The sequence below is a fragment of the Echinops telfairi genome, unplaced genomic scaffold (genome assembly GCF_000313985.2).
Source record: "Echinops telfairi isolate 266 unplaced genomic scaffold, ASM31398v2 ScPeMD7_4;HRSCAF=17, whole genome shotgun sequence".
In the NCBI taxonomy this organism is placed as follows: domain Eukaryota; kingdom Metazoa; phylum Chordata; class Mammalia; order Afrosoricida; family Tenrecidae; genus Echinops; species Echinops telfairi.
In genome coordinates this window covers 25,852,682-25,865,884 of record NW_022103900.1, presented here as the reverse complement: position 1 = coordinate 25,865,884, position 13,203 = coordinate 25,852,682, and the positions used below count along the sequence as shown (strand labels likewise).

Here is a 13,203-nt window from a genome sequence, read left to right as displayed (position 1 = left end):
AATCCTCTAGATTTTTTTCAAGTCACCAAGATTAGTTTTTATTTGAAGGAAGTGGATTAGCTGTCCCAAAAGCATCTCTGAGTTCCTACCTTTGGAAATTTTTGTGAAATGTATGAGCAAGAGTTTAACCAAAGAAATGATAATCAACATGGCTAATGGGAGTCCAGGATTCTTTTAAAACTCACTAGTTACCCTATAGGACAGGGTAGAACTGCCCCACTGGGTTTCCAAGACTGTAAATCATTATGGAAGTAGAAAGCTTCCTCATTCTCCCAGTGCCACTGGATGCATTAACTGGATGGCTGGTGGCTTTGACTATGCTACCAGGGGCATTTTAGTCAGAAAGCACTCCATCCTTAGATTTTCTCAAACCTTTAGGAACATTATGTTGGCCTATATGTTAGATTTGCTACCATAAACACGGTCACTTTTTCTTTCTCTTTTTGCACATCCACTTGTTATAATAGTGGTCCAATTAGTGGTCCTTGGCCATCTGCACAATCAGGTGCTATGAGCCAGAACCTGTGCTGCCGGATAGAGGGCTAGGTTAGAGACTGAGATTCAGACCCTAAGCTGAAGTGCAACAATCTAGACTTCCGTTAGAACTCAACATGGACGTGAGACCACATCATGCTGGGGCTTCAAACAGTTGGTGGAAACACAGAGTAAAAAGATAATGGAATTTTCCCATGCACTTCCTGAAGCCCTTTCCATAGTTAGGAATTCAAAGCAACTTCTGTATTTTCCGTAATAATTCCTGTTTTCTATAAGGCATTATCATGGGTCTTATATATGATCAAGTCCCTTAAGCTGAATTATGCCCCTCTTTTTTTCCTTGTTCTATGAAAATCTTTATATGCTTTGATTTATCCAAGAAACTACTATAACTACTACCAAGAATAAGTAAAAAAAACCAAAAAACAAAACAAACCCAAAGCCTCCCAGAGGTTCAGGCACTGTTAGACTCAATTCGTAGCCATGTCTATTAAAGAACAAAACTCAACAGTTAGCCTGGGAAGTAGATTAAAAAAAGACAGGTCACATTTAGACGAAGACATGGTTACTTTTTTATTTGAAGAAAAAAAGAAAAGTATGTTTTAATAAATACTGCAGAAACATTGACCAAACAAACATACAAAGTGACATCAACTTTAAAAAAAAAATGCAACTAAAGTTCTGTTTGAGAACAATTATAACTTATTTTCTTTTTACAATACTTAAATACAGAAAGCACTTGCCAGCTATTTTGTAATACTGCCCAAAGCATAGCGCTGCATCACCCAAAGCATATTCAGGTGGTAACATATCTGTACGGCATTGGGAATGAATGGAATGGAATCTTCTTGCAGAGACAGAACAAAGTGCTTGTAAGACATGGGACTGAAGGTTGGCATCTCCATCACCTCCTCTCCTGCCACAATGGAACGGGAGCACAGCTTCAACACTTCTAAAATGAAGCGTTATCACTGCGAAGAAAGCTCGTTTTCAACAAGCGGCAATGATAAATAGGTCGGATCTGGTTTCTTCTCTGAAAGAAGCTCTAAAAGAACTGGTCAAAAAGTACCTGTAAACTGTTTTAAATGCTGGTTCTTTTCTGTGACAACAGCGGTCAAGTATTGAGCACTAGCCTTGGCTGAAGCTGGAGAAACGTCCTACTCTTGGGCCAGGGTGGAAAACACATCCTTTTCCCTCTAGGGATTCCCTAAAGCTTGGGTGAGCAAGTCCTTCGCTTACGAACGTTCACTGGAAGAAAGTGAACTCAACCAGCAGGTGAAACAAATCACCCAGACGCTGCCATGCTCAGCACTCCATCTCCAGTCAGACGCATCCCAGCGAGGCCTTTTGCTCTGTGTCTGTGCTCGTGGTGCCTCGCCCCAGCCAGCTTTACCCACAATCTGTGCTTTCTGCTCGGGTCCTTCATTCATTACCTCTTCTGGTGAAACAGTACCTACTGCTGTTTCCATTTTTTCCACCTTGGATCATTCTACGACGTCAAACCAAGACACCTTTCATCAGACTTTGCATTTTTATCAACGATGGCAGGGGAAAAGAAAACAAAAACCAAACCCAAAACCACAACAATCAGAAAAACCACACACCCTCTTTTCTAAACAGCACAAAAATATTACATTGAGCAATTGACCACTTTTTACTGACAATCACAATGATGAACAGGCCATGGGACTGAATAAAAATGAACACCTCTTTTTTTCTACTGGATCTACAGCATCTCTGTCGTTGCTGGTCTCTCTCCACATCCTGACAGACTGCAAGAGCCTTTCTTTAGAACCATCTCGCTCAGCTACCTTCAGGAAGGCAAGATTTCAAAAGCCTCATAAAGTTTTTCCTCTGGATACCCCATGGGTCCTGATACAATTTCCATTTTAATGATGAGCCAGGAGGAAATGAGCTCACATCCTCTAGAAAACTAAACGCTAAGGTCACAGTGCCGGTTCCCCAGTGAGGACGGTGTATTAATATATACTTTTTCGTAAAGGAGATTAAAACACTGAAACATGAAATCAAAGCAGAGATCCGTGAATAGATTGGAACAAAGGAAAACGCAAGCACCATTCAGAGTGTAATTTCTCTTCTTTCTCAGAGGCAGTCATTTTACTTCCTCCTCCTCCTCCTCCTCCTCTTCTTCCTTGTCTCTCTAGGCCACGTCAGTCTCTCGGGTTTTCATTGTGTTTTTGGCATATTTTTCAAGTCACAATTCAAAACTCAATGTATTCACTTCCCCCCACTGTCTACATGCCGAGGCTAAGGACAGGATTCCACAAAGATGAGCATCCTTCCAAATGCCTCTCAAGCCTCCAGTTTAGAGGGTTTGGGGTCCCACCCTTCATTCAGACTTTTCTTTTTCCTTGGCATTTTTGTTTTGTTGTCGTTGTTTTTTACACTAGATTCCCTTGTCCTTGTTGAACACGACAGAAGATTCACATCACAGTGCAGCTCTTGGCTTTGTCCTTTCGTAAGTCCGTAGCAACTGTTGAGAGTTCTGGTCTGCTGGGCATGTGTGAAATCCGCTTTGTGGCCCTCTGTGATTTGTTCCGCTTAACGTTCTTATTTGTCTTGTTTACACACGCCAAGGTGGCCACGTGAAAAATGTCTCTGACGCTGTTTTCGGACTGCAAAGATGAGCATTCAATGTAAGTAGCAGCTCCGATCTGTTTGGCCATATTTGCCCCCTGAGAAGAGAAAGAAAGGATTCTCATCAGCAAGGTCTTTGAGAAAAGTGAGAAAATGTCCTCTAATAAGCAGAACACGACAGTGCATCATCAAATGGTTTCTAAAGTGTTAGCTGCGTTTTCCAAGCATTGCTATGAAATATACACATCTGCATTAATTTCAGTTACTTTATTCCTTCCTACATAGTTACAATCAAGGTCAAGGCTAAGAAAAGATGCATGACTCAGCATGCCTCAAAGATACTTTTTTTTTAACCATCTTATTGACGCACACTTCGTGTGCAATACAATTCAATGGCTTAAAGGTATTTTTAAAAGTTGCGCAATCACCAACACAATCCGTTTCCATTCTTCTTCACAGGCGCCACAGGCTAACCTACTGTCACTCGGTCTCCAACTAATGAGGGCGGGACACAAATGCTCAGTTATGAAGTGACTCAGGAGGAAGAGGCACTAAGAGGGTGAGTCGTTGTCACTGTGCACTGTAACCAAGAGTAACTGGAGGCTTAGGTCTTCCAGGTGGAAGCAAACCAGCCAATAATCCATCGTTGGAAAAAGTTAGCTGAAGACCATGAACAGAAGCTAGGCATTTTCTACAATGGCTCCAGCAGGAGGATCCGGCCCATCCAGCCTGCTTCATTCAGCACCTCAGGGGACATTCAGTTTCCCTGGCACTCTTGGCTAGTGCATAAGAAGTAAACAAACAAACAAACAAACAAATAGGGATAAGGGGTGGAGTTTAGAATTGATTTGGAAATTCATGAGATTGTGTCTTTGGGTCCAGATACTATTAGGACATCTATAGCTTTCTGAAACACACAATGATTCCTAAATGGGGTCAATACAAGCAATACATACAATAATAAGAGTATGAGCATTAAAATAGCATATTTAAATAATCACTTTCTGAATAAATGCTCAGTATTCTCACATAACCCCTTTTCGAATTTGGTAGCAGATTTCAAAAGAATGAACTTCCGAACAGATTCTCCTTCTGTCTGAAAAATTGAGGAAATGCCTGAGCATGAGTTTGGAGAGGGGCAGCGGCCTCTTTCTTCAGTCTTTTATTGCGTAATTGACTATAAAGTAGGATGAGTTCTCTCGATTTTGACCACATTCTCTTACAGCTAATATCTACCATTACACCCAGCAGAGTTACACAGATAGAAAAAGGGAGCCTTTGAGTAGCCGTGTATGTACTTGGTGGGGGAATATATATATGAGTCTATTGATATGTTAGCATATGGGGCAGCAGTTCACATGTGATATCATATCGACAAGTCGGTCTTACTTTTGGACAGACATGAGTCCTTATATAGGAAGCCATTGAAAAGTATCGGGAAGCTTTTGGACGGGGTCCAGTATCACACTATAACCTAGTTTTAGTCACACCTTGCTTCTGGGTCATTTAGTGTTCATTCTGTAGGTTTTGGGAGCTCTGGTGGCACAGTGGTTAAGTGTTAAGCTACTCACCAAAAGGTGGTTAAGTGTCGGACTGCTAACCACAAGCTGCTCCTTGGGAAAAAGACAAATGTCTCTACTCCTATAAAGAGGTACAGTCTTGGAAACCCACAGGTGCGGTTCTACCCTGTCCGATAGGGTCACTGTGAGCTGGAATGGACTCGATGGTGGTGATTCTTTTGGTTTGGTTGGTTTCAGGAATATTAAAAGTATTCTGAGCTCAGGGCTACACGGGGCACATTTAAATGCTCACTGTAAGGGCACAGGTGTAGAAATGCCAACATTCTTACATTTGTCCTTGCAGATGGTCACAATCTGCATACATGACGTTCATCCTGCTCCTTAGTGCAGGATCTTTAACTTGGAGTTGACCACTGGTTGAACCATTCGAGATTCATTTTCCGGTTTTTACCCAATCCTTTCTGATTGATGCCTTCTTTCGCTCACTCTTTAAAAGATTCACCATTGCATACATACCTGGTCATATGACACCGGTGTCTGCCTGTGATTTGACAGCTCTACTAATGTGCTAACATCTGTCCGCAGGTCAGACTTGCAGCCAACCAACAGCATTTTCGTGTTGGGACAAAATTCCTGGATTTCACCTTTCCACTGTGAAGACACAAATAAAGAAAAAAGGGTTAAAAGTTAACAAAGTGCTGGCACCCATATAATAAGAGAACCAAACTTGTAGTCATCTTCTAAGAAGACATTACATTGCGCTTCTTGTTCATGTGGCTCCCTTAGGGAAGGGGAATGTCTCCTATCATCTATCCTCCCTCTCTGTGACTCATTCTCTGTCCATAGTGCAAAAGACTTGTTGGGCGGTGTCTGAAGTTACTTCCAACAATTTCTTAATTATTGGAATAGCTCTGGAAGATAAAAGTGCATTACATTAAGAATAATTATATCTCCCAGCAAATGACTACAGCCTTGGCTATGCGGAGCTGGGACTTCGCAGTGTGCGAGGCTGTGAATGAGGCAGAACGAGAACAAGCATCCACTCATTCCACCCATGACATTTGAGCGTCATCTCTACTTCGGCACTGGAGGGAGTCATCCTGCCTTCAAAGGGCTTCCCATTGAGTGGCTGAAGTGACACAGACGGTGACATCTGCAAAGAACCGTTGGATGGCCTACCAGGAAGGCATCTGGCTCCCAGGCCTCAGAGGCCTGAGGTGGATTCAAGTTGCATAAGCAGTTACATGTTTCAATTCAGTTCAATTTGGCTAGATGTTTACTGGCCTAAAATGAATTATCAGGGCTTTCAGAAATACACGAGTAGAAAATTCGTCAAGTGTTCTCTACAACGATAACTTTTTGCAGTTGCGTATTCTCAAGCTGGAGGCACCATCGGAATGAGAGACAGGAGCTTAGGGTGTTCACCGAAGTCATTGTGGCTCTAGGGAAGGAGAGGGTAGTGGGGCTGAGGTGCGGATGTGGTGCCTGACTGTTCTCACGCACGTCCACAAACAGGTCATTAAGCTCCCTACTAAGTACTGTGTTGGAAACACGTGGGGCTGCCAGAGTCGTCCTTGACTCTTCACTGACTAATGTTTGGTTTGGCGTCTCTACGTTTGGGTTTCATGTTTCCTGGGAGATGACCTGGGTGCAAAGGGTTGACAAAATCAACTACTGATTAGAAGTTCGAGGTGTGATTCCACCCAGTACCTCGGGAGAAAGGCCTGGTGATCTGATCCCCAGAACCTAGCCATTAACAACCCTTTGGCGGACAGTTAGCTTCTGACACACATGGGATTGCTGACACAGGGAGCCAACATGACAGCCGAAAGTCTCATAACTTCAAGGGTGATGAAGTAGGTAAGAATTTAAAAGACCACCAGAAGAGCTACCTCAAGATTTATGGGTTGTTTGGGAGCAATGAACTTGAGCCCAAAGCACACAATGCCAAAAAAGTGGGCTGCATACAGCAGCGTGCTTTCCATAAAGAACCTAATTGGTTCACTGACTTCTCTTCCTTTCCGCGTCCCTGAATTATTTAGGAGCATCTACTACAGACGAGGTTGCCCTGGAGTTAAACTGGAAGGTGAATTTGAAAAAAAATAAATAAATAAAATAAGAAATCTCTCCTGTTTTAAGTCACTCAGACCTCTTCGCTATTCAAGGGCTTAAAAGGATTCAATTAATCAAGACAAACCATGGCGGGGGTTATCGCCAGTCCGCCACCTCACGTGGCTGTAATGCACGCTCATTAATATCTGTAAGGCTCAAGTCACTATTCATTTGGTCTTAAAAGACAAAAGCCAAATAAACCAGGAGCAAGGCTTTTCCGCCATAAATTATGTATCACCTGATACTACATCAAGTAAAACCCAGTCAATAAGCCATCTCTTTTATCTACAGACAGGAGCGAGGCATGCTGGTATGTTGTTCTTCAGCCGCAGAACGACTCTGGCCTCCCTTTGCCTGTCTTGTGGACAAGCATGAGAGGCAGGAAAGGTGGATTCTTGCTGGAATCTGACAAACCTTAGCATGCTTTATGGACGACATACAATAGCACTCGAAACTACAAGGTGTTAAAAAATCCAAAGGAGCCTTTGATGTGATGAAATTCCCATTTCAATGAACTCGCTGTATTTGTAAATGTTTAACAAGAAGCCCAGGGGAGGGGGTGGGGCACAGTTCACCTTCCAATGCTAATTTCCTACTGACACAGAGACAAGCAGTCACACACCACAGGGAAACAAACTGATAGGAACACACAGGATACAAACACATTCCACTGAAAACGAGAACCAAATGGGGAGGGAAAAAGCCCAGACCAACCGCACGGATGCTTCCCAGCCTCGCATTCCATCAGTGCCCTGATGTGGTCGTGATGGTTACCACTCGGCTTACACCGCTGTGGGTTCTCAACCACGTCCTTTAAGTCTCAGCCTAAGGAATGCGGAGGACGCTTTTGGAGGCTCTGGTTCTTGACCCCACAGCATGCAGGTCAGGGCAGACAATAGAGTTGCTCATAACTGCTAGTCCATGATTAGCATGTGACTTCTATAACTGCTTTCTAGACCCAGTAAAGGACTTGCCCTACCTCCCAGGAACGGAAGACCCGTGACCACCCTGCCATTGGACCCTTCCTTCTGGCTGCTGCCTGGCTCCTTCTAGAGTTTCACTTGGACCCTTTGACACCCACAGAGCCTCACTTATCTTAGCATTCAGGCCCCGGGTATGTGCTTTGTAATTTAGAGCCTGCTTACTGCAACTATTCCTTATTAGTATCTCACAGAGACCTCGTCACCTTGTCTGATGCCTGAAAAGTGAGCCCTCTCCTGGGTTTACTCCCCTTCTGTTTCTAATACAAACTTCTTAGTGAGATGTGGCGTCTGTAGTAAAACAGAGATCCTGTCATTCATTTCAATGTACAAATATAAATGTGGAGCGAATGAATTTCATAACAGAAGGAAGAGAAGGAGGGGAAGGAAGGAAGCATACAGGGAAGGAGAAAGGGAGGGAGTAAGGAAGTAAATTAAAGACTAGGGTTCCACTCAATGCGGGCTCACAGCGGCCCTATAGGACAGGGTAGAACTGCCCTGTGAGTTTCTGAGACGGGAACTCTTGACAGCAATACGAAGCCTCCTCTTTCTCACTTGGAGTGGTGGCTGGTGGTTGCAAACTGCTGACGTTGTGGTTAGCAGCCCAACTCGTAACCACTCTGCCACCAAGGTTCCTCCAACATGTATGACGGCAAGAAGAAATAACTGTTCTTTAGCTACCCATCACTTCTCCCAAAAGGACTAAAAAGGAGGCTCTTAAAAGAGTATTTTGCTCCGTAGCTTTAGGAAACAAACACTGTAACAGGTTCATTGTCAACACTAGTGACCTATTTGATCCTTGTTTTGCTGCAACCTTGTTCTCTTCAGTGTCCAGCGACAAAACCCAAGGCCAGACATTATGTGAGCACTTGTGTGGCCGGGTCCCGCCCCTGCCGGTTTTGCGTTTCCACTGTAGAGGTTGCCCAGCACCAAGCTGTCCCATTGTCCCCCAGCACTTGCCTTTTTCAGGACACTGTCCAGAGTCTCTGGTCTACTTATGTCAAAGCAGATCAGCACAGCATCGGAATCCGGATACGAAAGGGGCCGGACATTGTCATAGTAAGGAGAGCCTGTGGACAGAAGAAGAAACATGTCTTCAGATGGAAATCCCTTTGTCTGCCATGCCTTCCCTCTTGCCCTTGCAAGCTAAAGCCCTTGAATGTCAGCCCTGGATCCTTGAAAGAGAATGTGAACAAACAAATAAAAACCAGGTTAGTAATAGATTTCTCTCCACCCGAAGATAAGTAAATCATCACCGTGTCTGCCCTGAATTCAAAGGGAGGACCTGGGACCCAGAGTAGAAATCTACCAGGTTCAAAGATCAGAAGCCCAAAGTGCCCAGTGAGAACCCAGGTCTTGAGTACAAATCCATCTCCTCCATAGCACTAGGGTCCCCTGTGACAGTTTCTTCATTCATAAATATAGATGCCGGCAATATCTGTCGAGCATTACATAATCCAGATAGTGCCTGGAATTTAATGTGGGATCAACTCGCTCGGAGTCAGAACAGACACAATGGCTCATGGCTTTTCGTTTGTACGGCTGTTACAGGCGCTGTGGTGGCACATGGGCTTGGCTGTAGGCCACTAAGTGGACGGTCAGTGGTTCAAACGAGCAGCCGCTCCTCCATAAAGTTCCACAGTCGCAGAGACACTATGGGGCAGTTGCGCTCAGTTCTGTCAGATCTCCATGAGTTAGAGTAGACTCGATGGCAGGGGGTTTTCAGCACGGTCATCATGGGTGTGTTGTTGCTGCTCTTGGTAAAAGCCAATGGTGGCAAGCACCATAAGCCAAGATCCTTCCTGAGAACAGAACTAAAAACTCGTCTGTCATAGAAGAGTCCAGGTGGGAGGGTGGGGGAGGAAGAAGGGTCAGTTCATCTGTAGAAAGAGAACCACAGTAAACCACATACGTGTCCTAGCTCTGTCCCAAAGTGACAAGTTTAGATAAGCCACTGACCTTTGAGCTTGCTTACCAAAATATATTCCCAAACTTTATATAGATGCTTCCTGTGAAGAACAGGGAATGTAATAAATGCCATACTGGAGTAGGTCGCTTTTGTATCCAGTTCCATCTCTAACACTGACAGTGAGTCATGATCCAAAGATTTTGGCACGGAAGCCCAGTCCTCTCCCTGGTCCAGTGTAGGGAAAAAAAAAACCCACCCCGCAATGGTTGCTATCATGTTGATTCTGATTCCTGGTGACCCCGTGTGTGTTAGAGCAGAGCGGCCCCCCATCGGGTTATAACAGCTGATCCCTATAAAGCCAGACTTTTTCGGGAGGTGGACTCAAACTGCCAGCCTCTTAGTTAGCAGCCAAGTACATGGCCCATTTGCACCATCTAGGGATGCCAACACTACAAGCTACCACCCACCCAACTGTTGGAACCGCAATACTCTCTAGTCTTTAGAGATTCTCTTTAAGTATTCCAGAGGATGGGCCATTACAGGAGGTCAAGCTTGATAAAATGGAGTGACTATAAAATTAAATACAGCATTCCAGTAGCTATTTTTTTACCCTATGTCTAACCCTGACCCTGACCCTGACCCTAACCCTCCCAGTGGCTATTTTTGGCCCCCTCTCAGTAGTCCAGTATTTCATGAATCTTAACATTAAAACAATAGAAAGAAAGGAGAAAATCAGTTCACTGGCTACAAAATACATTACAATATTTTGACTCTCGAGTTGAGAGAGAAAAGCTAAACCACGAAGTCTGTTTGAAATCCAATTCCATTTTGACATCACTTTCTCTTTCTAGCAGGAAAACACATGACACACTGTCCCCTGATAAATCAAAGCCTCCACAAAGTCGACAGGAGCGGAAGATGGCAAGGAAGCTTTTAAAATGAGCTTTTATATTCCTATCACAACAAAACTTTCCAGGAGTCTGCTCTGGTGATCCAGAAGTTACTGGCTCAGAGGGAGGTGACTTCTAATGAAAATCTCTTCTGGGTCCCTGAGATTCACCCTGGAACCTCCAGGCTACCCTGTGGCCTTCTCACTGGCTGTACTAAGGATGCGCCTGACAGCTTCCAGCCAGGTGTGTGACCCGGTGAGGCAGGGAGACAGGAATGCTCCCAGGACCAGGAAGAAAAGTGTGAACAAGTAAAGACAATCTAAACCAGGGTTTGTCACGCACCGCTGCAGCAGCTCCTCATCCACATCTGGAAACAGAGCACCCATGGCTCAGAGTCTGCCAAGTAAACGATCGTTTCCAAAAGCTTACTGGATTTAGCATTGGCAAATCAAGCCATTTTCAATAACCAGACAGATTAGATTGGGGTCATCTCTGAAATAATGAACTCTGGCTGCCTTTTCAGCAATTCAAAGGTCTCTTAGATTAAGAGAATGATTCATCACCAGTTCACCACTGGAAACATGTTGGAGAGGAGTCAAAGCGAGATGACTTAACAAGATATATGGACATATTGGTATTTATTTCCCTGTTAGCTAGTTCTGTGAAGTTCAGACGTTCTCGACGTCACCCTTTCCTGGTTCTGTGCCGTAAACACTTAGGAATCTCTTCCCAAACTGGCAATAAGAAAATTCCAATTTACAGGGGGAAACCCAAGTGCCTGACCTCCACAGGTCCCCAGACAGGACTTTATCCCCAGACCCAAAAAGCCAGAGCAGCCCCAAACCAGAGACCAGACCAAGTGTCAGGGGCTTTCTTTCTTGTTATCCACTCACACTAGGAAGGCAATGACCTCTCTGTAGATACTTTCCAGTTTCAGACCTGACCTTCAGAGGCTGGGTTATGAGAATACCTAACTGCTGCTCTCAAATCTATGAGCAATCGCATTTTTCAGATCCTCAAATCAATACGGACAGTTGGAGAAGTGCAAAGCTGTTTAGAACTGGGAGGACTGGGAAAACCCAGCGCAGTGGTGTCCCCATTGGGGCCATTGCCACGTGGCTGCCAAGGATCCCCTCCCTTTGTGTGCAGTGCCTCCCCTCCCCCACCCCCTTATGGGCACAGAGGGGATCCAGCTTTGTCTCCAGCAGGCTGTGGAGCCTCAGACGCCTGTTTACAAGAATCCAGTGGGCTGGCTTCTGCGCTTAGCGGGTAGATCCCCAAATAACTGCAAAAAACAAAGGCTTTGGCCTGATTTCCAAATGAAACCGGTTTCACAAGTGGAAACAGAATTCTTGGAGACATCTGTTTTATTTGATGTTAGGCTTTGAGTGAAAACGCACAGGGGGCTTAAAAAGTTCCCAAGAAACAAACCGCCTGGCTGGTGGATGGGAGAGAGGTAATTTTTAAAGAGCTTTAACAAGACCTAATTAGGAGTGACATTTTGATCCGTCCTATTACTTTTGCTAATGAAGAGTGCTGGGTTGAGATCACCAAGAGCGTCCAGACGTAGCAATAAAAATAATCGCCACCTTTATTAGTTCTAAGCATAATTTGCCTAACCACCAACCAGAAGAATGATTTGTCATGAGAAAAGAAGACATCATTTTAGATACATAGATAGATAAAGAGGTAGATAAGCTACTGACCAAAACATTTTAGGGGCAGGGAAAGGGGAGAATGTTGACTGATTTTCAGCATTAAAAAAAAAAAAAGGGATATCCTCTACAAATACAACAACCTAACAACTCATCAGCTAAGCAAGTTCTTCAAAAACAAATAGCCTGGGATGAAACACAAAGCCCTTCACCTAATTCACACACACACACACACACACACACACACACACACACACACACACACTCATTAAAACAAATTCATGAGGAACAAACAAAACAAAGCTGGCCTGTTTGATGTGTTTGCCCTGAGCACAATGCGATCTTCCCCGGAAGTCCCTGCACTGTCCAAAGGAGTGCACAAAGGAAGAAGAGGAGGCAAAGGCAAACAGGGGAAGTGCACAGTGCACTCAGGAGCATGTGTGGGGTAACTCACCATGGGAGGGGGGGGATGGAATTCCAGGAATGCTCTTGCTCTTGTGAAGTGAGAAGCAGTAGTATGGGGAGGCCAGGGGCAGTAAAGTAAGGAGCAGATAGTAAACCCAGGAAAGAAGAACAATATCTGCCCCTAATCCCTACACCCACCCCAGAAAGGTCTCCAAATACCGAGTTAAACTAAACACAAAGAGGAATAAAGCATGGGCTGGGGGGCTGGGGGGATGGTTTTCTTAAGATGCCCTTGCAAAGCTTCCAGGGTAATTCTAGAAGAAGCACCAGGAGAAAGGGAGCTGAACATCTGTCCCCTCACCCCCGTCTAAGCCAGGGAAGAAGTGCGCCTGTTAGTTTCCAAGACTTTTTTAAAAATCACTTTATTAGGGACTCTTACAGCTCTTAGAACATTCCATGCATCAATTGTATCCAGCATATTTGTACATATGGTGCCATCAACATTTCCTAAACATTTACGGTACTTTCTACTTGATCCCTTGGTATCAGCTCCTCTTTTTCCCCTCCCACCCTTAGGAACCCTTGATAAATTATAAATGATTGTTTGCATATCTTACAGGGACCTCGTTTATTTTCTAT

The 13,203-nt window shown here is 44.4% G+C and overlaps 1 protein-coding gene across 1 annotated transcript in view; it reads right to left on the bottom strand.

Annotated features, from left to right (window-relative positions):
• Nucleotides 1–1,055: 1,055 nt before the first annotated feature.
• RND3 (Rho family GTPase 3) overlaps nt 1,056–13,203 on the bottom strand; it is a 23,019-nt gene continuing 10,871 nt past the window's right edge. The window contains exons 3-5 of the mRNA XM_004703829.2: nt 8,666–8,775; nt 5,130–5,264; nt 1,056–3,191 (exon numbers count right to left, since the gene is read on the bottom strand). Of these exons, the coding sequence (XP_004703886.1) occupies nt 2,940–3,191; nt 5,130–5,264; nt 8,666–8,775 (497 nt within the window). The 3' untranslated portion in view covers nt 1,056–2,939. The remainder of the gene's footprint in view (nt 3,192–5,129; nt 5,265–8,665; nt 8,776–13,203) is intronic.